General features: G+C 44.5%; 2 protein-coding genes across 2 annotated transcripts in view; one reads left to right on the top strand and one right to left on the bottom strand.

The window, feature by feature from the left end:
- LOC141089593 (uncharacterized) overlaps positions 1 to 15,817 on the bottom strand; it is a 128,588-nt gene extending 112,771 nt beyond the window's left edge. The window contains exons 1-2 of the mRNA XM_073576107.1: positions 15,754 to 15,817; positions 3,943 to 4,026 (exon numbers count right to left, since the gene is read on the bottom strand). Of these exons, the coding sequence (XP_073432208.1) occupies positions 3,943 to 4,026; positions 15,754 to 15,817 (148 nt within the window). The remainder of the gene's footprint in view (positions 1 to 3,942; positions 4,027 to 15,753) is intronic.
- The window catches only part of PDE7B (phosphodiesterase 7B), a 532,888-nt gene that overhangs the window by 340,025 nt on the left and 168,462 nt on the right, over positions 1 to 24,401 (top strand). The gene's annotated exons all lie outside the window — the stretch shown is intronic.

Consider the following 24,401-nt stretch of genomic DNA (forward strand, 5'->3'; position numbering starts at 1 on the left):
CTGTGCCGGCCTGCCGGGGGGCTGTGCCGGCCTGCCGGGGGGCTGTGCAGGCTCCGGGGGGCTGTGCCGGCCTGCCGGGGGGCTGTGCCGGCCTGCCGGGGGGCTGTGCAGGCTCCGGGGGTCTGTGCAGGCATCGTCCGATGGGACTACAAGTCCCATCGGGCGATGCCTGCTACCATGACAGTGATTGACACATTAGCCAATGATGGGACAGTAGTAGTCCCATCATCCGGCTAATGTGTTAAATGTAAAAAAAAAAAAAAAAAAAATTACATGCTACATACATACAACATGCATACTACATACATGCTACATTCATACTACATACTACATACATGCTACATACATACTACATATATACTACATGCATGCTACATACATACTACATGCTACATACTACATGCATGCTACATACATACTACATACATACTACATGCATACCACATATATACTACATACATACAATACATTCATACAATACATACATAGACATACAGTACATATAACATAGAGTAACATACTTACCAATACTTGTCACATTGTTCCCCGAAGCCATTGTCTTTTCCGGGATAAATATTAACATAACAAACCACAAAAATACTCACCCACGATCCGAAGCAGTCCACGAGTGTGTCCCACGACGATCTTGGGTAGAGAACTGCAGCATCAGATGATGCTGCCGTTCTCTACGGGCTGCAGGAATCCAATGACGGAAGGTAGGTATCCTTCCGCACTGTATTCCTCCGCCACTTAAAAAAAAAAAGTCCCTAGTCTCACTTTATGCCATTGCTGTGTGGGAATTTCCCACACAGCAATGGCATAAAGTGAGACTAGGGACTTTTTTTTTTTTAAGTGGCGGAGGAATACAGTGCGGAAGGATACCTACCTTCCGTCATTGGATTCCTGCAGCCCGTAGAGAACGGCAGCATCATCTGATGCTGCAGTTCTCTACCCAAGATCGTCGTGGGACACACTCGTGGACTGCTTCGGATCGTGGGTGAGTATTTTTGTGGTTTGTTATGTTAATATTTATCCCGGAAAAGACAATGGCTTCGGGGAACAATGTGACAAGTATTGGTAAGTATGTTACTCTATGTTATATGTACTGTATGTCTATGTATGTATTGTATGAATGTATTGTATGTATGTAGTATATATGTGGTATGCATGTAGTATGTATGTAGTATGTATGTAGCATGCATGTAGTATGTATGTAGCATGCATGTAGTATGTATGTAGTATGTATGTAGTATGTATGTAGTATGTATGTAGTATATATGTAGTATGTATGTAGCATGCATGTAGTATGTATGTAGTATGTATGTATGTAGCATGCAGTATGTATGTAGCATGTATGTAGTATGTATGTAGTATATATGTAGTATGTATGTAGCATGCATGTAGTATGTATGTAGTATGTATGTAGCATGCAGTATGTATGTAGCATGTATGTAGTATGTATGTAGTATATATGTAGTATGTATGTAGCATGCATGTAGTATGTATGTAGCATGCATGTAGTATGTATGTAGTATTTTTTTTTTTTTTTTTTTTTTTTTTTAACATTTAACACATTAGCCGGATGATGGGACTACTACTGTCCCATCATTGGCTAATGTGTCAATCACTGTCATGGTAGCAGGCATCGCCCGATGGGACTTGTAGTCCCATCGGACGATGCTTGCACAGACCCCCGGACATCAGCACAGCCCCCCGGCAGGCCGGCACAGCCCCCCGGCAGGCCGGTACAGACCCCCACAGGGTGCACAGACCACCGGCAGGCCGGCACAGCCCCCCGGCAGTCCGGTACAGACCCCGGGCAGTCCACACAGCCCCCCGGCAGGCCGGCACAGCCCCCCGGCAGGCCGGCAGAGACCCCCGGAAGGCCCGAAATGACGGCGCATCATGATGCGCACACACCGCGCATCATGATGACGTCAGGCCGTCAATCAACTGAACTTCCGATTCCGATGCCGAATTCCGATATTGAAAAAATATCGGAAGTCGGTATCGGAATTCCGATACAGCAAGTATCGGCCGATACCCGATACTTGCGGTATCGGAATGCTCAACACTACCTATGACTTAATCCGCACACGGATGGCACACGGACGCCATCCACGTGCGGTACGTGTTTACAAGGACGCATTGATTTGTATCCGTGCTGTCACTCAAAAATGGACATGTCAGCGTGTTTTTCACACGGACACAAGTTCCGTGAAAACACACTGACATGTACATAGACCCATTAATTTGAATGAGTCTACATGTGTCAGTGTCTCCAGTACATGAGAAAACTTTCACCACACATACCGGAGACACTGATGTGTGAAACCAGGCTAATTGTTTTTATATTTTTATAGATCGGATATTTCTGAACATAGTGATATCAAATATCAAATGTGTATATTCTTTTTATTGTTTTATGTTCAATAGGGAAAAAGGGGTGGATTTCAACTTTTCTGTTTTTTTTATTTTTTTCATACTTTTTAAAACTTTTTTTTTTTCATTTTTATACTGTCTCCAAAAGGAGACCTAAAGCTGCAATCATCCGCTACATGTAGCAGGGCTTCAACACTGCTATGCATAGCAGAAATCATGATCTCCTATGAATGCCATCCACAAGCCATCGTTCACAGGAGATTCACAATGTCAGGCATGGGGGTCTTCTGTAGATCCATGGATGTCATGACAACCCATCGGTGCCCCACGCGCTGAGCCCACATCTTTTCTGGCACGTCAGCTGTTTTGAACAGCTGACATATGCCCGCAACAGCGATCCACCCGCGACTATTAACCCGTTAAATGCCGCTGTCAAACTCTGACCATGGCATTTAGCATGCGCTTCCGGAAAGCGTGCTGGAAATCCACCCATTGGTGAGCCCTGTCACATGAAAGCGGGTTATCGATGGGTTGGCATGACAACCAGAGGTCTCCTGCAGACCTCTATGGTTGTCACTGCTGAATTACTATGACCAAGTCAAGTCAGCAATTCTGCTATATACAGGCGATCTGATCATCGCCTGTATGTAGCAGAGCCGATTGGGTTATGGCAGCTTCTAGTCTCCCATGGAGACTAGTAAAGCATGCCAAAAGTAAAAAAATGTTTAAAAAAATATAAAAAAAATTAAAAATATACTAAAGTTCAAATCACCCCCCTTTAGTCCCATTCAAAATAAAACAATAAAAACAAATCAAAGGTACACATATTTGGTATTGCCGCATTCAGAATCGTCTGATCTATCAGTATAAAAAAATTAACCTGATCACTAAACAACATAATGAGAAAAAGAGTCAAAACACCAGAATTACAATTTTTTAGTCGACGCAACATTGCATTAAAATTGTGTCTGCACCAAAATGGCATCATTAAAAACGTCAGCTCGGCATGCAAAAAATAAGCCTTCACTCAACCCAAGATCATGAAAAATGGAGACACAACTGGTATGGGAAAATGGAGCAATTTTTTTTTTAACAAACTTTGGAATTATTTTTCACCACTTAAGTAAAAAAGAACCTATACATGTTTGGTGTCTATAAACTCATAATGGCCTGGAGAATCATAATGTCAGGTCAGTTTTAGCATTTGGTAAACATGGTAAAAAGCCAAATAAAAAACAATTGTGGAATTGCACTTTTTCTGCAATTTCACAGCACTTGGAATTTTTTTTCCCTTTTTCTAGTACACAACATGGTAAAACATGACATGGCACTTGTGCTCTATACTGAAAAAAAACGAGCGGTTTTAAAAATGTTGTCTCCATTCTCACACTATTTGCATATTTTTAACATGTCTATCCTGTGATTTCCATAATTCTATGACGTTTCCTTATTGATGTTCCAATTTCAATGTTGAAGAGTACAGGCACTATATCCGCATAACCCAGCAGACTGCAGTTATAGCTTTAACATGTAGACATGTAGACTAGCTTAAGGGCATACTGTCTTGTTTGACAATGACATTGTTCAAATCTGGGTTAAGAGTGGATGGAGACTTATGTGACATCCTAAAATTACTCGGTTCACCTGTAATTCAGACATAAATATGTTTGAACATGTTGTTCTCATTAATAACCACTTTCTAAGGTCATCTTTAGGGTGTTGAAATTCCCATTCTAGTCAGTGGACAAGTCTGTCCTATCTTGCTCTCTTACAAACATGATCCTTCTAGTTTGCACAGTTCAAGAGTGTCTGTTTAGTAGCAACCACCTAGCAACTTTCAACTTGTGTTTGCCAGTTGTCACATGGTATATGTCTGGTGATCTTATCAACATAACTTTATAGAGGTTTTTGCATTACTTTACAAGTTAATGTTGACACCTACCCTAACATATTTTCAACAGCTTACATATGACACTATTCTTGTTGACTTATGTAAGCATTTGCTCATGATCAACTTCAACACCTTGGCCATATATAGCAGAGTGCTGAATGAAGCAAAACAAACCATAACCCACAGTAAATTGTAGACTCTTCCAAAGTATTATAACATAATTATAAGATGTGCATAGTATTATGGCTTTATGACAGCATTACATAGTTATATAATGATGTAGATTCTTCAGTAATAAAAAGATGACCTTTAGAATGCAGCATTAGAGGAAAGTGGGCCATTTGGTTAGCAAAATTATCTTATTGACTTGGGCAGCACATATTGTCTTTTTGATGTCTTGTGAAACATCTAGATTTATAATCCAGTCCCAAGTTTATGCATGGGAAGACCTTTCATTAACCCCTTTCTGACATTGGACGTAATACTCCATCCCTGTACCCTGGGCCTATTTGACCAGGGATGGAATATTACGATTGAGAGGTCGCCCAAGCACACGGGGTGTGTGCAGGCGATCACCGCTGGGTGTCACATAGTAACATAGTTTTGAAGGCTGAAGGAAGACCTTATGTCCATCTAGTTCAGCCTATTTTTAGTGCAGCTGTTCTGCATTGTTGATCCTGGGGAAGGCAAAAAACTCACAGAGTAGAAGCCAATTTTCTCCATAGGGAAAAAAAATTCCTTCCCCTAAGCTGGGTCAACCATTTACCTATAATATTATTTTATTCGTAACTTTCTATACTGTTACTCACAAGAAAAGCATCCATTCCTTTCTTAAATTCATTCAGTGAGTTGGCCATCACCACTTCCTCAGGAAGAGAATTCCAGAGCCTCACTGCTCTTACCGTGAAGAACCCTCTTCTATGCTGGTGCAGAAATTGTCTTTCCTCCAAATGAAGAGAATGCCCCCTTGTTCTTGTCACAGTACAAACAGTTCATCTGAGAGATCTCTGTATTGCCCTCTGATATACTTGTACATATATATTAGGTCTCCCCTAAGTCTTCTCTTTTCTAGAGTAAATTGACCTAATTTTGATAACCTTTCTGGGTATTGTAGTGAACCAACTCCATTTATCATTTTAGTAGCCCACCTTTGAACCCTTTCAAGTTCAGTAATGTCTTTCTTGAGCACCGGCGTCCAAAATTGCACACAATACTCCAAGTGTGGTCTGACGAGTGATTTGTACAGAGGGAGAATTATGTTTTCATCTCGTGTTCCCAGACCTCTTCTAATGCATCCCATGACCCTATTTGCTTTGGTGGCAGCTGCCTGACACTGGGCACTCCAATTTAGCTTCTTATTGACTAAGATGCCTAAGTCTTTTTCCTTGTCTGATTTCCCCAGCAGTTTCCCATTTAGTAAGTAATTGTAGCATCTGTTTCTCTTTCCCATGTGCATAACCTTACACTTATCTAAACCTCATTTGCCATTTTTCAGCCCAATTCTCCAATTTACTCAAATCTGTCTGTAGTTGCAAACTGTCCTTCTTTGTGTTAACTACCTTACATAGTTTTGTATCATCTGCAAATACTGATATTTTACTGTGTAAGCCATCCACTAGATCATTAATAAATATATTAAATAGTAGGGGGCCCAATGCAGAACCCTGTGGTACCCCACTAGTAACCCTGGCCCAATCTGAGTATGCACCATTAATAACCACTCTTTGTTTTCTATCAGTAAGCCAGCTACCTACCCATCTACACACATTTTCCCCTAGCCCAAGCTTTCTCATCTTACTTACCAATCTTTTATGTGGGACAGTGTCAAATGCTTTAGAGAAGTTGAGATAAATGACATCCAATGATTCTCCTTGGTTCATATGAGAGCTTACATCCTCATAGAAGCTGATCAGGTTAGTTTGACAGGAGCGATCCGTCATAAATCCATGTTGATATGGAGTTAAACATTTATTAACATTGAGATATTCCATAATGGTATCCCTTAGAAACCCTTCAAAAATGTTACCGCCAACAGATGTTAAGCTTACCAGCCTATAGTTTCCAGTTTTACACCCCTTTTTGAATATTGGTACCATATTTGCTTGCCGTCAATCAAAAGGAACAGACCCTGTTTCTATAGAGTCTTTAAATATAAGGAATAGAGGCCTGTCTATCACATTACTTAACTCCCTTAGTACCCGAGGGTGAATGCCATCAGGGCCTGGTGATTTGTCAATTTTAATTTTACTAAGGCGGTTCTGCACGTCTTCCTGGGTCTTCCTGATTCTGACAGCTGACATCTGACACTAAGTGCCAGGAGTGGTCACTGACTGCTCCCAGCACTTTAACCCCTGAAATACTGTGATCTAACACAATCACAACATTCAGGAAGCAGGCAGAGGGCTGACAGCCCCTTTGCCTTTGAATCGGAGACCCCGCGGCGTGACGCCGGGTCCCGATCGTTGCCATGGTGACACAATGTTGTCATGATGACATCCAGGTCACCAGACCTAGCAAACTTGCTGATCATGCCCACTGCATGATCAGCAAGTCTCTCTGTCAGTGTCAGCATGCAAAAAATGATTGTCCCATATTGGGACAAAGTAAAAAAATAGAAAAAGTTTTAAAAAAAATTAAATAATTGTAAAAATATTTTAAAAAATAATAAAAAATAATAAATTGTATCCCTAAATAAATATTTGAATGAAAAAAAAACAAAACAATAAAATTGCACATATTTGGTATTGCCGCATCCGCAATGACCCGACCTATAAAACTGTCCCACTAGTTAACCCCTTTAGTGAACAGCATAAAAAATAAATAAATAAAGCATAAAACAATGCTTTATCATCATACCACAGAACAAAACATGGAATAAAATGCGATAAAAAAGACAGATATAAATAAACATGGTACCAATGAAAATGTCATTTAGTCCTGCAAAAAACAAGCCATTATACAGCTCCATCAGCGAAAAAATAAAAAAGTTATAGCTCTCACAATAAAGCAATGCAAAAATTATTTTTTCTATAAAATAGTTTTTATTGTATAAAAGAACCAAAACATAAAAAAAATATAAATGAGGAATCGCTGTAATCGTACTGACCCGAAGAATGAAACTGCCTTATTAAATTTACCACATACGGAACGGCATAAATCTCCCCTCAAAAAGAAATTTTGGAATTGCTGGTTTTTGTTCATTCTGCCTCACAAAAATCAGAATAGAAAGCGATTTAAAAAAATGTCATATGCCCAAAAATGGTACCAGTAAAAATTTCAACATGTCCTGCAAAAAAAAGACCTCACATGACTCTGTGGCCCAAAATATGGAAAAATTATAGCTCTCAAAATGTGGTGGTGCAAAAACTATTTTTTTGCAATAAAAAGCGTCTTTTAGTGTATGACAGCAGCCAAACATAAAACCCCCCATATAAATCTGGTATCGCAGTATTCGCAACGACCCGAAGAATAAAGTCGCCTAATCACTTATACCGCCCGAGGAACGGCATAACAAATAAATAAAATCAATTCTTCACCTGCTGTTGATTTTCTCATTCTGCCTCCCAAAGATTGCATTAAGGCTGGGTTCACATTGCATTTCTGGGCAGCGTTTCATGCATCTGTTACATAGCGGCATTAACGCTATGTAATGGATGCATTAACGCACCCATAGACTGCAATTGACGAGCGCATCGCCAACGTATGTCATAATCGGCATGCGTTCGCAATGTGACGTCATTCTGTGACGGACCCTCGGACGCGGTCTGCAGCGTTCGGGGGTCCTTCACTGCTAGCGCAGATAGGGAAGCTGCACTAGCATGATCGGTAAACGCGATCACAATATGACAGTAGCGTTAATGCAGTCTGTCAACGCTATGCGTTGAACGGACGGCATTAACGCAATGTGAACTTAGCCTAAGGCTCGGCACACATCTCTGAAATACATAATTCAGATGGAACCTCTGGCAGAAGATTCCCTATAATGAAGCAGATGGCGGCACTGTGGACACCGTGTGACCTGTGATCCAGCAGTGTCCCTCTTTTCAGGATTACATAAAAGTGCTGTCGGTCACAGTTTTGTGCACTTCTGAAAAGAAGGACACTGCTAATCAGAGGCCAGACAGAGTCCAGAGTAACTCTGCTGCTTTATTATAGTGAATGAATCCATCGGGGGTTTCATCTGAATCACGTCATTCGGAGATTTAGATGGATACCCCAAAGTGAGTAATCAGGGTAGAGCGCCAGATAAATGTGATCCCAAACATTATGTAAATTGCTACCAATAAAAGCTTCAATTCAATCCACAAAAAAGCAAGCCCAGGCTCAGGTCCCTCATCTGACAACAAAAATATAGGGGGCTTCCAGGTTACTGGTAGCACAAAGGCTCTGATAAAGCGAAATGGTTCCTCATCCGCCAAAAGAAATTTAGAAAATTCTCTGCTCCTAAATCCAAATGGACCCTCCCTTCTGGGCCCCACAGTGTACCTAAACCACATAATGCGTCCAAGTTTGGCATTTCTGAAGCGATGAGAGCCCGCCTAACTTATGGGTGCATGCCTCCAGAAGCACAGGCTGGGCATAACATACTGGTGACTGCAACGTACTGGTTACTACAGCATATTGGTCACTACAACGGCTGTCTGCAATTTTGACTCGTCAACATTCATTGCTGCTTGTTTCTGGAACATACCCATGGAGTCAAAATCATCACTACACCTGTAGATAAATTCCCCAAGGGGTATAATTTCCAAAATGAGGTCAATAGAGGGGGGATTCTGCTTTTCTAGCAATTAGGGGCTTTGCATATGGAAAATCTGCAGTCCGTTATTCCCGAGTCTCTCCGTAAGGCTAGGATCACACTTATGGAAACTCGCATGAGTCTCGCATCGCATTACCCGGCACTGCCACCGGCACTCGGGACCGGAGTGTGAGGCTGCATGTATTTCTATGCAGCTGAGCGCTCCGGTCCGAGTGTCGGCGGCAGTGCCGGGTATTGAGACTCGAGACTCTTGCGAGTTTCTTGCAAGTGTGACCCCAGCCTAAGGCTAAGTAGTACTTTTCAGCCACATATGGGGCATTGCCACGTTCAATAGATATTGTGGGACAATTTTTTTTGTAATTTTAACCCACTTCTGTGAAAATGTAATATCTGGGGCTAAAACAAAATTTTGGTGGAAAAATATAGTTATTTTGTCTTCACTGCCCACTGGTATAAAATTCTGTGACACACCCATGGTGTCAATATGATCACTGCACCACTAGATGAAATCATTTAGAGGTGTAGTTTGTAAAATGGGGTCACTTATGGGGGGTTCTAATGTTCTGGCACCTCATGGGCTCTCCCAGTGGGTCATGGCACCTGCAAACCTTAACAGTAAAATCTAGCGCTCCTTGCCTTCTGAGCTTGGCACTGTGCCTGAAAAACATTTTGTGATTATGTGTAGGATATTAGCGCACTCAGGAAAAAATGAAACTCAGTTTGTTGTAAAAAAAAAATTCCTATTAGCCCTTAGAAAAATTAAAAACTTGGGGATAAAACAACATTTTAGTGATAAAAATTTAATTTATTCTTTCTTCACTGCTCAGTGGTATAAAACTCTGTGAGGCACATATGGTATCTATATGATCACTGCACCCCTAGATAAATTCATTGGGAAGTGTAGTTTGTAAAATTAGTTCACATACAGGGGTTTCTGTTGCTGTGGCACCTCAGGGGCTCTGCCAATGTGACATGGCACTCTCAAACCATTGCAGCAAAATCTAAACTCCAATATGGCGTCTCTTCCCTTCTGAGCTTTGCACTGCGCCTCAAAAGTAGTATTCCTCCACATGTGGGTATCGGCGTCCTCAGGAGAAATTGCACAGCAAACGATATGGTGCAATTTCTCCTGTTACCCTTATGAAAATGCAAAATTTTGCACTAAAAACATATTTGTGGGGAAAATTTAGTTTTTTTATTTTTACTGCTCAATGTTATAAACTTCTGCGAAGCACCTGAGGGTTCAGGAGAAATTGCATAATGCATTTTGGGGTCCATTTTTTCCTGTTACCCTTGTCAAAATAAACAATTTTGGATCTGAAGTAAAATTTTGGTGAAAAAAAGTTAAATGTTCATTTTTTTTCCACATTCCAAAAATTCCTGTGAAGCACCTGAAGGGTTAATAAACTTCTTGAATGTGGTTTGGAGCACTTTGAGGGATGCAGTTTTTAGAATGGTGTCATTTTTGGGTATCTTCTATCATATAGACCCCTCAAATTAACTTCAAATGTGATGTGGTCCCTAAAAAAATGGTGTTGTAAAAACTAGAAATCGCTGTTCAACTTTTAACCCTTATAACTTCCTAACTAAAAAAATTTTGGTTACAAGATTGTGCTGATGTAAAGTAGATACAGTGGGGCAAAAAAGTATTTAGTCAGTCAGCAATAGTGCAAGTTCCACCACTTAAAAAGATGAGAGGAGTCTGTAATTTACATCATAGGTAGACCTCAACTATGGGAGACAAACTGAGAAAAAAAAATCCAGAAAATCACATTGTCTGTTTTTTTTTCATTTTATTTGCATATTATGGTGGAAAATAAGAATTTGGTCAGAAACAAAATTTCATGTCAATACTTTGTGATATATCCTTTGTTGGCAATGACAGAGGTCAAACATTTTCTGTAAGTCTTCACAAGGTTGCCACACACTGTTGTTGGTATGTTGGCCCATTCCTCCATGCAGATCTCCTCTAGAGCAGTGATGTTTTTTTTTGGCTTTTCGCTTGGCAACACGGACTTTCAACTCCCTCCAAAGGTTTTCTATAGGGTTGAGATCTGGGGACTGGCTAGGCCACTCCAGGACCTTGAAATGCTTCTTACGAAGCCACTCCTTCGTTGCCCTGGCGGTGTGCTTTGGATCATTGTCATGTTGAAAGACCCAGCCACGTTTCATCATCAATGCCCTTGCTGATGGAAGGAGGTTTGCACTCAAAATCTCACGATACATGGCCCCATTCATTCTTTCATGTACCCGGATCAGTCGTCCTGGCCCCTTTGCAGAGAAACAGCCCCAAAGCATGATGTTTCCACCACCATGCTTTACAGTAGGTATGGTGTTTGATGGATGCAACTCAGTATTCTTTTTCCTCCAAACACGACAAGTTGTGTTTCTACCAAACAGTTCCAGTTTGGTTTCATCAGACCATAGGACATTCTCCCAAAACTCCTCTGGATCATCCAAATGCTCTCTAGCAAACTTCAGACGGGCCCAGACATGTACAGGCTTAAGCAGTGGGACACGTCTGGCACTGCAGGATCTGAGTCCATGGTGGCGTAGTGTGTTACTTATGGTAGGCCTTGTTACATTGGTCCCAGCTCTCTGCAGTTCATTCACTAGGTCCCCCCGCGTGGTTCTGGGATTTTTGCTCACCGTTCTTGTGATCATTCTGACCCCACGGGGTGGGATTTTGCGTGGAGCACCAGATCGAGGGAGATTATCAGTGGTCTTGTATGTCTTCCATTTTCTAATTATTGCTCCCACAGTTGATTTCTTCACTCCAAACTGGTTGGCTATTGCAGATTCAGTCTTCCCAGCCTGGTGCAGGGCTACAATTTTGTTTCTGGTGTCCTTTGACAGCTCTTTGGTCTTCACCATAGTGGAGTTTGGAGTCAGACTGTTTGAGGGTGTGCACAGGTGTCTTTTTATACTGATAACAAGTTTAAACAGGTGCCATTACTACAGGTAATGAGTGGAGGAAAGAGGAGACTCTTAAAGAAGAAGTTACAGGTCTGTGAGAGCCAGAAATCTTGATTGCTTGTTTCTGACCAAATACTTATTTTCCACCATAATATGCAAATAAAATGAAAAAAAAACAGACAATGTGATTTTCTGGATTTTTTTTTCTCAGTTTGTCTCCCATAGTTGAGGTCTACCTATGATGTAAATTACAGACGCCTCTCATCTTTTTAAGTGGTGGAACTTGCACTATTGCTGACTGACTAAATACTTTTTTGCCCCACTGTATATGGCAAATGTTATTTATTAAGTTTTTTTGTGACATATCTATGTGATTTAAGGGCATGAAAATTCAAAGTTGGAAAATTGCAAAATTTTCAAAATTTTGCCAACTTTCGTTAACGGTTGGGTGGTACTCAAGCTGTGGTTCACTCTGTGTGGCGTAAATCAGGTTGAGTAGCCAAATTAGGTTGGGTAGTGGAGTCAGGTTGAGGGGGTGAGGGCGGGGACACGTTCAGGTTCAATGGAGCAACCATCTCGAGAGTTTCAGGCTCTTCTGCCTCTTCTGTGAAAACCTACTTACAAAGGAAAACTGATGTCAGTATGATCGATCACTGAAAACATAACTGTTGACACAGGATCCATACACATTTAAAGGTTTAGTGCAAATCAATACAAAAAATTTTATTAAACAAATATAATAGACAAAAACAGGTTATTACAGTGAGGAATTAGCAACAGCTAAACAAACAGTGCATGAAAATGGTAAAAATGCCCTGATAAGAAAAAACACAAGTCCTGAAGCAACACCTGCTATATGAGACATAAGTAGACCATTGGTATATGAATCACTGAGCCATGATTAGGAATAATACCTAAGTGTTAGGAGTCAGATTTCTGCCTCTCCTTTGCTGAAATCTAGATCCTCACATTCTGCAGTCTCCTGCGCTTTTCCTGCTGCAGAGGAGATTGCAAAGGAGATTGCCCTGCGGCAACTCTCTCCAGAGGCTAAGTCCTTTGTTCCCTCAGCTGAGCATGCTCATGGGACAAACTCCCATTGGAGTTCGGGAGTCAGATGCTCAGGTCCTGTGTCGAATCCCATTGGCTCTTCCTGGAGCCTTGGAGATTTCCGGAAGGTCCTGTTCGCTATAAAAAGCGTGCATGGCTGTTCCGCCATGCGCTAGTATATTCATACTTGCTGCTGTATGTTTGTTGATGGATGCTTGGACTGGTGAATGACTCATTTGAAACCCCCATTCCTTTGATACTACGTCTGTTTGAGTGTTTGAGTTCTGCCAGTAGCAGCGCTAGCGCCAGCGCGCATTTGCTCCATCTATCTCAGCAGCTTAGCATCTGCATTGCGCCAGCGGCGCAATTATCGCCGCACTGCGATTGCAGTCCTGCCGGGCGTTCACAGTTGCGACACCACGCACACACGTGTCTCTACGGTAGGTCTAGACGGAGTAGTCCTGCTGTCTAAGGCTACTCCTGTGACCATAAATACCGCGTGTGCATCGCTGAGATTCTGTGACCTTAAACAGATTCAGCGTTTCTGTATTTGTTTTTTTCTTGCAGCCTCTGTGATTGTAACAGAGCTTGCTTAGTGCAATTGGGTGCAGTTTAACCCTTTGCACACTGCCGTCAGATTGCTCTTCCTTCACTTAGCTGCGGTTTTTCCAGCATCCGCACGGTGGACCCCGAGTGGTGAAGGCACTTTAATTATATTTTTATTTAGTGCCTTCTGCCACTCCTAACATTATAATAGCGCCAGGGTCTGGCTAGTGATGGCAGATCAGCAGCAACTTATGCAGTGCATACGGCAGCTTGAGAACCGGTTACTCACCCTCGAGAAGGCTCTCGCCGCTGCACAGGCTATGGATGCTGCTGTACAGGCTCTAACTGATGCGGTAGGCCGTATGTCCGTGTCCACCCTTGCACCGACAGCCACCCACCTCCCGTTACCCGATAAGTTCTCTGGGGATGGCGCCTCCTGTAAGGGTTTCATCAGCCATTGCTCAATCCACCTGGAGCTGCTGGCTGCGCAATTCCCCACAGAACGGGCCAAGGTGGCATTTGTTATATCCCTACTGTCGGGCAAGGCTCTAGAATGGGCTACGCCTTTGTGGGAGCGCGGTGATCCTGAGATACGGACCGCAGGGCATCTGTTAATGGCCATCAAGCAGGTTTTCCTCGGCCCACAGGTCACGCATGACACGTCTCTGCAGTTACTCGCACTGACTCAGGGGTCGCTCTCGGTTAGCCAGTATGCCGTCCATTTTCGGACACTGGCATCCGAGCCGGAGTGGTCCGACAAGGCCCTTATCCCCGTTTTTTGGCGTGGGCTAGGGGAGCATGTCAAGGATGCTCTCTCAACTAGAGAGATCCCCACCAGCCTGGACGAGCTAATTTCTGTCTCCTCGCGTATCGACCTCCATTATTCGGAGCGTGGTATGGAGTGTGCTCACTCCAAGCGGAGAGCTAGCTTGGCTCCCAAATTTTTTGATTCTCTTGAGCTGCCTGAGCCAGAGATTCTACCCACAGAGCCCATGGAAGTGTCTCGCACCGGTTTTGATACAGGTCCGACCCAAGAGTCCTTTTGTGGTTGTTACTATGTGTGTGCTGCTTCTCAGGAAGCCAGCTCCCCGCAATGCTCAGAATCTGAACCGGTCGTCGAGACCTTTGTCCCTCCTCATCTTAGGACTCAGGTTCTCGCCTGGGCACACGCATCCAATGCGCACAATCATCGGGGCTATATGACAACCACGAAGCTATTGGCCGGTGCGTATTGGTGGCCCCACAGGGCTCGGGACATCAAAAGATTTATTCAGGCATGCACCTCATGTGCTCAGGATAGCCTTCCTAGGCAGAGGGTGGCGACGGCCGCCGACTCACGGCAACGCTCTGTTGCATCGGCCGCTCCTGCCATTTCCCAGGTGTCTCTTCTGAAACCTGGTGACCCTGCCTCCACTGATGCTGTCCAGGTGTCCCGGTTTACCGTCTCACCTACCAGGACACCAAGCTGGCCTTCGGACGAGTTTGTGCCCTATGCCCTATGCTTGTTGATGGATGCTTGGACTGGTGAATGACTCATTTGAAACCCCCATTCCTTTGATACTACGTCTGTGTGAGTGTTTGAGTTCTGCCAGTAGCAGCGCTAGCGCCAGCGCGCATTTGATCCATCTATCTTAGCAGCTTAGCGTCTGCACTGCGCCAGAGTGATAGCGGCGTTTTGCCAGCGGTGCAATTATCGCCACACTGCAATCCTGCGGGCATTCGCAGTTGCGACGCCACGCACACGTGTCTCTACGGTAGGTCTAGACGGAGTAGTCCTGCTGTCTAAGGCTACTCCTGTGACCATAAATACCGAGTGTGCATCGCTGAGATTTTGTGACCTTAAACAGATTCAGCGTTTCTGTGTTTGGTTTTTGCTTGCAGCCTCTGTGATTGTAACAGAGCTTGCTTAGTGCAATTGGGTGCAGTTTAACCCTTTGCACACTGCCGCCAGATTGCTCTTCCTTCACTTAGCTGCGGTTTTTCCAGCATCCGCACGGTGGACCCCGAGTGGTGAAGGCACTTTAATTATATTTTTATTTAGTGCCTTCCGCCACTCCTAACATTAAGAATCAGTAAGAGCAGGCATAATGGCCTTATATTATAAATAGCATGCTCTGTGTCCATATGACCATTGGCTAAGTGTATATAAAATAAGATACAACCCCAGATAGACTATAATAAATATCAGCCAAAGATGGCTATAAAGTAATACCTTGGGACATGATGAAATCAAGGAGCAGACGTGCAGGTAGGACAAGGAGAGCCTTGATGCACATTTCACCGCCTTGGCTTCATCAGGACTATATCAAAAGGGCAGGGGTGGGTTATTTATATGAAGAGGAAAAGGACCCTCGGCGAATTGGCACACAACCCAGCATGGTGCGTCCATACCGGCAGCGGGGCGGGCCAGCACATGCCACGGAAGATGGGAAGGAGGATGTGCGTCATCACTGCCCATCTCCACAGCAACGCGTCCAGCCGGTGACACTGCTGGGAGGACACAGCACATGCGTGGGGCGTGTCTGCACCTTGAAAACTAGACGGAAGGAGTCATTCCGACCTAATAAAGTGCTAACCACCCAACTCAAAGGCGGCTCAACGAATGCCGCACATGACGGGGAGGAAGACAGAAGTAATCACCATCCGTCACTATGGCAATGCGTCTCATCAGAGCTGAATACATGCACAAGTAGAATGCGTGCAGGATGGGTGAACCCATTTCATAAACAAAGGTACGCATTAGTCCAACCCAAATCAGTAAAGACCAATGCATATCGCAGTAGCCAAATGCCACATATATATGAATATCTTGTATAAAAAGGTGTGGGGTGCACCAAACAATCAATGGGTTCTATATATGAGGGTGGAAAAGCCTTGCATGGAGAGAACCATGAAATGTAAGAGAAAAAAGACCAAGCAAAGAATGGCCTGCACACCAATTAAATCTGATAACACATAATAACCGTAGAAAAATGCTTTATTGGAAAACACAACACACGTGTTAAAAACAATTAAAAAGGACAAAGGAAGTCCATGTAACACCCCTGCATATAATAATCACATACAGCCATAATAGGTATAGAGCCCTTTTTGTATCATTAAGAGTACAGACAATGAAAAGCCATCACAATACACCATGTGTGCAGAGTTTTTTCTGAGACATATGTAGTCTCCAAATTGATTCCTATATACCAGCCCAATGTACAAACTTTCCAGGACCACAATTCAGGAGCCTGCAAACAAATAAGGCTGTTAAAATGTAAGAGAAGTTGTAGCTACATACTCACTGAACCACCTAATGAGCAAAAACCCTGAAAGCCAGCTCAATATTGCCAGATGATGTGCTGGTGGATGGCCAGGCGCCCATGAAGTCTGTGGATAGCCAAGGGAATAATGCCCATAGGCATCCAAAATAAAGCTAACACAGGGCTGAAGACATGGAGCAGGGGTGTGAGGAGCAACCCCACGCGTATCGCTTGCTTAAAGCAGCTCTCCCTGATGAAGCTGCTTTAAGCAAGCGATACGCGTGGGGTTGCTCCTCACACCCCTGCTCCATGTCTGTACTCTTAATGATACAAAAAGGGCTCTATACCTATTATGGCTGTATGTAATTATTATATGCAGGGGTGTTACATGGACTTCCTTTGTCCTTTTTAATTGTTTTTAACACGTGTGTTGTGTTTTCCAATAAAAAAAGGGGGAGACAGAAGCGCACAATAGGGTCTTATCCAATGATATAAACGTTTCACAGATATGGATCCACTCACCTGGTTCAGTTGTGTGGAACACAACAACCATAAGCACAAATGGGTAGGATCCGATGAACTACAGCAATCAGCCGGTCACTAGAATTGCATATATAGGAAGGAGAGAAGTCCGGCTTTCAGGATCGCGCTGTTCCAGTCCAAAGTTCACAAGGAGTTAATCCAAGGACCAAGCAGTGATTATAACTTTCTTTTTATTCCATAAACTCTACGCGTTTCGTGTACACACTGTACACTTCCTCAGGAGCAAAGTTAACTTTGCTCCTGAGGAAGTGTACAGTGTGTACACGAAACGCGTAGAGTTTATGGAATAAAAAGAAAGTTATAATCACTGCTTGGTCCTTGGATTAACTCCTTGTGAACTTTGGACTGGAACAGCGCGATCCTGAAAGCCGGACTTCTCTCCTTCCTATATATGTGTTTTCCAATAAAGCATTTTTCTACGGTTATTATGTGTTATCAGATTTAATTGGTGTGCAGGCCATTCTTTGCTTGGTCTTTTTTCTCTTACATTTCATATATATGAATATCAACAAAAGAATAGATAAACAAATAAGATCACAAATATAAAAAGATGTGATACTATTAATGCCAGAAAAACAATTCAGATAGCCAATATAGTTATAATAAAAGAGAATTACTCTAATTTAACTTTATATATCCTTAAACTTCCACACAAATCATTATTAATATATGTTAAGGTTTAAAGCCTACTGGAAGAATTAAGGAGAATATCTGTGATTACTGCTATTACCGGCAATAAGTCCTGTCAGTAGAGGTATTAAATAAGCAAAAAGTCAACAATGTCCTTGCATTGATATATAGCAGTGCCAAAAGATAATTGACTCCATAATTTAAAAATATATGTGTAGATAATAAACAATAAAGATCGACGTTGTTACAATTGTAATCTAATCAATACAACAAAACCAAAAAAACAGTAGAACAGAGATCCTTTTGAGTCTTCATAGATGGCGAGATGATTCATTGCCAAAAATCCGTCAAGAAGACCATAGGAAAGATGAACATAGAATATTGATGAAATTAAGTCCCACGATAAATAGAAATCTAGAATAATTGGAAAAAACATATTATTAGTAAAACACAATAAAATAAATAATAACCCCAGTCAAGAGGAATTAAAAAAATATATAAATGGAAATTAAAGAAAAGACTTGAAACTGATGGCCTTATTAAGGCCCCTTGGTGAAAGTGGTTCTAACGTGACCATCCATCGTGTTTCTTTTTGTAGTAGTTTTCGTTTAATGTTACCGCCACGGATCCCCATGTACACGTGGTTAGTACCACAAACTGTAAATTCCTTAGGGCTACAGTTGTGAGTCTCAAAAAAATGTTTTGTAATTCTCTTAAGTAAATGTGGTTCTGAATAATTGGCCGAATTTTTAATGTCTCTGACGTGCTGACGCGCGCGTATTTTCAGAGGCTTTGTCGTCATCCCAATATAAATGAGGCCACATGGGCAGCGGGCATGATACTTGATATTCTTGTGCCTGTTCTGGGTCGATAAGGGGCGGGCCAGAAAATTCTTCACAGTCGAATATTACAGACGAGAGTGTTTCGTGGACGTTTCGCTCCCTCTCCAAGTGATCTGGGTCTCGTGACAAAAGAAAGCGTAGCATATTTCGATGGACCACTTGAGTGGAGGTGTCTTCATTCCCTTCAGGCTGAATCTCATAAACAGGACCTTTGGATCCAATCTGGTGTTTCACCTGTTACTGGGTTTTCTCCCACCAATACTCCAACTTGCCCCAAGGTCGCTTGTCTCGAACCAGCACTCCGTCTCTGGCCTTGAAAGTTGTCCCTCATAGGGACATCATTTCATGATGTTCAAGCTCCTGAAACTTGGTCTGTACCAATTGATGCATAGTCTGTAAATGGTGTCGATGTTCACGGACCCAGGTGGACACCCCGTGATCGGGTAATCCTCCTCGGGGTCCAATTCTCAGCTCAGTAATCTCTTGCCCTCTTTGGCTGAACAGCAGGGTGTATGGCGTGTATGCAGTTGTGCCGTGTACCCAGTTATTGTACACTCTAACTAATTCGGCCACATACTCAGGCCAACGGAGTTTCCGATCCTCCTCTAGGGTCCTCAGCATTTGAATCAGTGTCCGATTGAAATGCTCACAGGCTCCATTTCCTTGTGGATTGTATGGCGTCGTTCTGGATTTCTCAATCTGGTACAGGCGATTCAGTTCTTCCATTACATTTCCTTGGAAACAGGGGCCTTGCTCATAGTGGATTCTCTTTGGGCATCCGTATACTCGGATGAAGTCTTTGCAAATGGCCTGTGCCACTAATTCAGCAGTCTGATCCCGGGTCGGAGTTACCACGGCAAATTTAGTAAAATGATCGGTCATCACCAGACAGTATTCATATCATAAGTGAGCTGGACCCACAGTCAAGTAGTCGGTCATCAATAACTCTAGGGGAGTAGAAGTCACGATGGTCTGCGTAGGGGCTCTCTGTTCTGGAGGTTTGGCCAGTTCGCAAATTACTGCACCTGTGACGAGCAGTGTTTAGCCGAGGATGGTAGACCAACTTCTGCAGCCACTGGAAAGTCTTCTCTGGGCCAATTGGGGTCATCTCTCATGAGCTTCGGTGGCCACCTGATCAGTTTTCTGGGTAGCGACACTTGCTAGGTGATCCCCAGCACTTGTGCTAGCTGCACTTTCCGGTACAACAAGTCATCTTCCAACTGGAGCCTCTCCCATTGGCGGAGGATCTGCAATGTTCCCGGGGACAGGGCCTCCCTCTCTTCTTGGCTGGGAAGGTGCTTTAAAGCCACCCATTGCCTCAACTAAGAGAGCTCCCCATCCTCTTTTTGCAGCCGGACCCAGTCATTGAGGGGCCGTCCCAGGGTATATTCTCCAGATGCCTCCGTGATCTGTCCCTGCATTGCCGCCAACATCCTGGCGGGGTTCTGAAACCCAGGGATCTCTTCGGCCTCCAGCTCTTTGTCCCAAATACATCCAAGTCGCTTGTGAGTCACACTGGATAGCGCATCAGCATGCGTATTCTCAGCTCCTCTTTGATATGTGATTTTGTATAGGTACTTTGCCATACGGGCCACCTATGTCTGCTCCAGAGTCCCCAGTTTTGCATTTTCCAGGTGGGCCAGAGGATTGTTATCAGAGTGTGGCGCCCCTGTGGGTCCAGATGCCACAGAGGTACTGCACCTCAACCAGAGGTGTGGTACCCCACGACCAGGTAGGGTGGATGCACCTGACCAGACTTCAACACCCCACATTCCACACTTAGTAGTGTAGCAGAGCACCCTTCATGGCTCCCTGCTTGAAACACGAAGTGTGCTTTTAGGTGGGCGGAGCGTAGCAAGGAGGGAGAATCTTAGACTGGGGTTAGATAGACAGATCCCCTGAGAGAGAGGAAAGGAGAAGGACGTGGTCTGTGCAGCTCCCAACTGTATGGGGAGTGCCAGACAGATTGGACAGAAACAGCAGATTCTTAGTAGGAAGAGTGGTTCTTCCAGGGCCATGGTTGGAAAGTGATCCCGTGGGTCCCATTCCACGCTGACCATCGCCAGGTGGAGGAAGAAGCTGCATTGGTCGCAGAAGGGACTCGGCCCCTTAGCCTAGTGGAGTGGAACTAAGGACTTAACTAGCCAAGCCGACAGCTGTGGTCTCTTTAGGGGCCACAGCCACCATTCACATTAGTCTAACCGGAAAGGTGGCTACACAGAGTCACAGGAACAGTGAGCTGTTGCCTGAACAGGACTCGCAGTTGCTGGCCCGGACTGCTAATTGTGAGGTGCTGAAGTGGAAGAAGGAGTATAAGCAGCGTATTGTTTGGAGACGGCCAGGAAAGGAACACACTGACAGGGAAGGTGCATTCTGTCCTATCTGGAAGTTATCTGGACCCCTTTCCCGGAGGACTCAGTACTGAAGCGGGCATCTGTATGCGCAACAGACTGAGTAAAGCCTTGTAACTACAAGCCCTTGTGTCCTCCACTTATTCCTGCGCCACTCATCCAGCACTGCTACGTCTCTGTGCCTAACACTACACCATCTACCTCAACACCTATTCCTACTGCCCTGGGACTACAGCTCCACCTGTAGGGAGCTTCAACATCATTGCTGCACCACACCATCTGTCCCAGAGAAGCAACCCTGCAGCGCTGGTCAAACTGACCAGAAACCACAGGTGGCATCACGAATCATCTCAATAACTCTACCCCTTTTACATTGACTGCCTGAGGCCACGAACTGGGTCACTGCCACTGTGACACCTCCCATTGAAATCAACGGGCCCGGCACCGAGTACCCTACTGCCTCCGGGGCGGGTCAAATGCGTACCAAGACTTCAGATCTGGACAGGTACTCAGCAAATTTTTCGGCCATTGCCCACACTAGGGCCAGCAATTCCAGCTTGAAAGAGCTGTAATTATCTGGATTTCGTTCAGAGTTGTGAAGAGACCGGCTCGCATAAGCAATCATTCGCTCTTTCCCGTCCTGCATCTGTAACAGTACAGCTCCTAACCCATGTAAACTTCCATCGATGTGGAGAATGAAAGATTGAGGGAAGTCTGCATAGGCCAGTATGGGTGCTTCAGTCAGGGCCATTTTTAGGGCTCGGAAAGCTTTATCTTGGCTTTCTTCCCACTGGATGGTCCAATTCTTTGCACCGGACAGTATTCCCTTCAACAACTCCAGCAGCGGATTAACAATACGAGTAAAAAGTTTTTCACAAACCATCGATAGTATCTGGTAAGTTCCAGAAAGGCCTGGACATCCTTCACAGTCTTCGGAGTGGACCAGTCCTGCACTGCTGCTATCTTCTCACGGGCCGGTCTCATCCCTTCGGCGGATACGACATCTCCCAGGTTATCAATCTGCTTGCAAAAAAGATGACACTTCTGAGGTTTCACTTTCAGGCCGTGCTTCTGCGGCCGACTCAACACCTGTTCCAGCCATTGCAGGTGCTCCTCAAAGGTGGCGGCATAGATGATGATGTTGTCTAAATAGATGAGGGTAGCTTCAAAGTTCTGGTCTCCCAAACATCTCTCCATCAATCGTTGGAAGGTCCCGGGTGCGTTGGTAAGGCCGAAAGGCATTCGATTGAACTCGAACAACCTCATAGGCTGTATGAATACGGTCTTTTGCCCGGTCCTGCTTGGACATGGTCACTTGCCAGTACGCAGTGGCCAAATCCAGCGACGAGAAGTACTTCGCTTTTCACAGAGCAGATAAGGGCTCCTCAATTCTTGGTAGGGGTTACGAGTCTCACACAGTGCAGGCATTCAGCTTCCGGTAATCCACACAGAAATGCAGGGTCCCATCCTTCTTTTGTACTAGAACAATGGGGGCTGCCCACAGGCTTTGGCTCTCTCGAATCACCCCACTCTGTAGCATACACGCCAGCATCTCTTTCACCTCCTGGTATATTTGTGGTGGAATTTGTCCCAAATGGGTGCCGTGTTTCCCATTGGGCTCTCTTGGGTGATGGCTGTAGTGCAGCCGAAATCATCGTCATGAAGGGCAAAAACGTCCTGGTAACGCTCTAGCACTGCTTCCATTTGTTGTACCTCTTATGGTGAGAGTTCTGTTAGTTCAGCCCGCATCTGTTCCAGGATTTGGCGTCCTTCCTTAAGGTGATTAGAGGGTGGTTCAGAGGACACCGCTACAGCCACTGTCAAGGGATCCCCTTGTTTCACCATCAATTGAATGGCCTCTGGTGGTATCAACTCTTATGGCATACCAATTATTTGTGCTACTTCACTTTTGGGCGGGAGCGTAAGACTGTCCTCTCCTAGGTTGACACAACGCATCGGCACATTACCGTCTTGAACGTGGCTAACGTCCGTGCAACGAGGAGCCCCAGAGGCAGTTGTTCCATTAAAGTGGGCTCTATCTGAACTTGTGGCACCCCTGAGTCTCAGTCGCCACAGAGGTACTGCACCTCCTCCTGAGGTGTGCTGCCTCACCATCCAGGTAAGTTGGAGGCTCCTGACCACGCTCCAACATCTGCATCCCACACAACACGGTAGTTCAGCAAAGCCACATTGCAGCTCCCTGCTTGGAGTGTAGCAGAGCACCTTTGGTGGCTCCCTGCTTGGAACACGAAACGTGCTGGGAGGCGGGTGGAGTTAGAATACATAAAAGAGCGGGAAGGGTTAGGATTAGAAGTCAGTGTGAGTCGGAGAGTCACTCAGAGAGGAGTGAGGAAAGAAGATCCCTGGGAGAGGGATGGAGGAAGGAGGTGCTGTAGCAGACATCAGTGAAATGGGTCTGCTTGCACGGGAAAGGAAAGAAGGAGAAAGACATTGAACTGAAACCTGATCTTCCATGAGAAGGAGAGATTAGTACGGAACGAAGGAGTAAAAGGGAACAGAGGATGTGGGTTAGAGGAGAACCCTAGAAGTTCTAAGCGCAAGGCCGAGGCCCGGTCCCCGAGGTTGTATGGATGCTATTGGTCCTGCAGCAGACACCGGTGGAGTAGTGGGCTGTAAATGCACTACTCCCATCTAAGACTTGGGGGCACAACAGCAACTTGGATAGTGAGCCGGGACTCAGGAGTAAGGAGTCCCTGAAGCAGCTACAGCTGTCTGCCGTACAAGTAGAGTTCTTGGGAACATCTGTCAGGAGGCACTCCAGTGTATCTCAGTACTGGGAGTACTTCACACTTAAAGGCGCTATAAGAGGAGACATTCAGAAAGGTACATGTTGACGGAGCGTTGGAAGGGAGCATTCCATCTGGCCTAGAGGTTGATTGAGTCTCTGATCCGGAGGACACAGTACAGAGGCAGGAACCTGTGCGTACTACAGACTGTGAGTAAAGCTTTGGAACTACAAGCCCTGGTGTCCTCCATTGATTCTTGCGCCAACACACCCAGCACTGCTACACCTGGGTACCAGCTATTACACCGCTTGTGCCTCTCCTCTACCCTTACATCTACACTGCCCTGGGGCTACGGCTTCACCTGTGGGGAGCTTCACCATCTTGGCTGCAACACACCACCAGCCCCAGAGGATCTGCACGCAGCGTCGGCTTAACATCTCGCTTGCCAAACACCACAGGTGGCGTCACGAACTATTCCATTAATTACATTCCACCATTCAAT

This window comes from Dendrobates tinctorius, unplaced genomic scaffold, assembly GCF_039654945.1.
Source record: "Dendrobates tinctorius isolate UK_male_01 unplaced genomic scaffold, ASM3965494v1 ptg000046l, whole genome shotgun sequence".
NCBI classification, from domain to species: domain Eukaryota; kingdom Metazoa; phylum Chordata; class Amphibia; order Anura; family Dendrobatidae; genus Dendrobates; species Dendrobates tinctorius.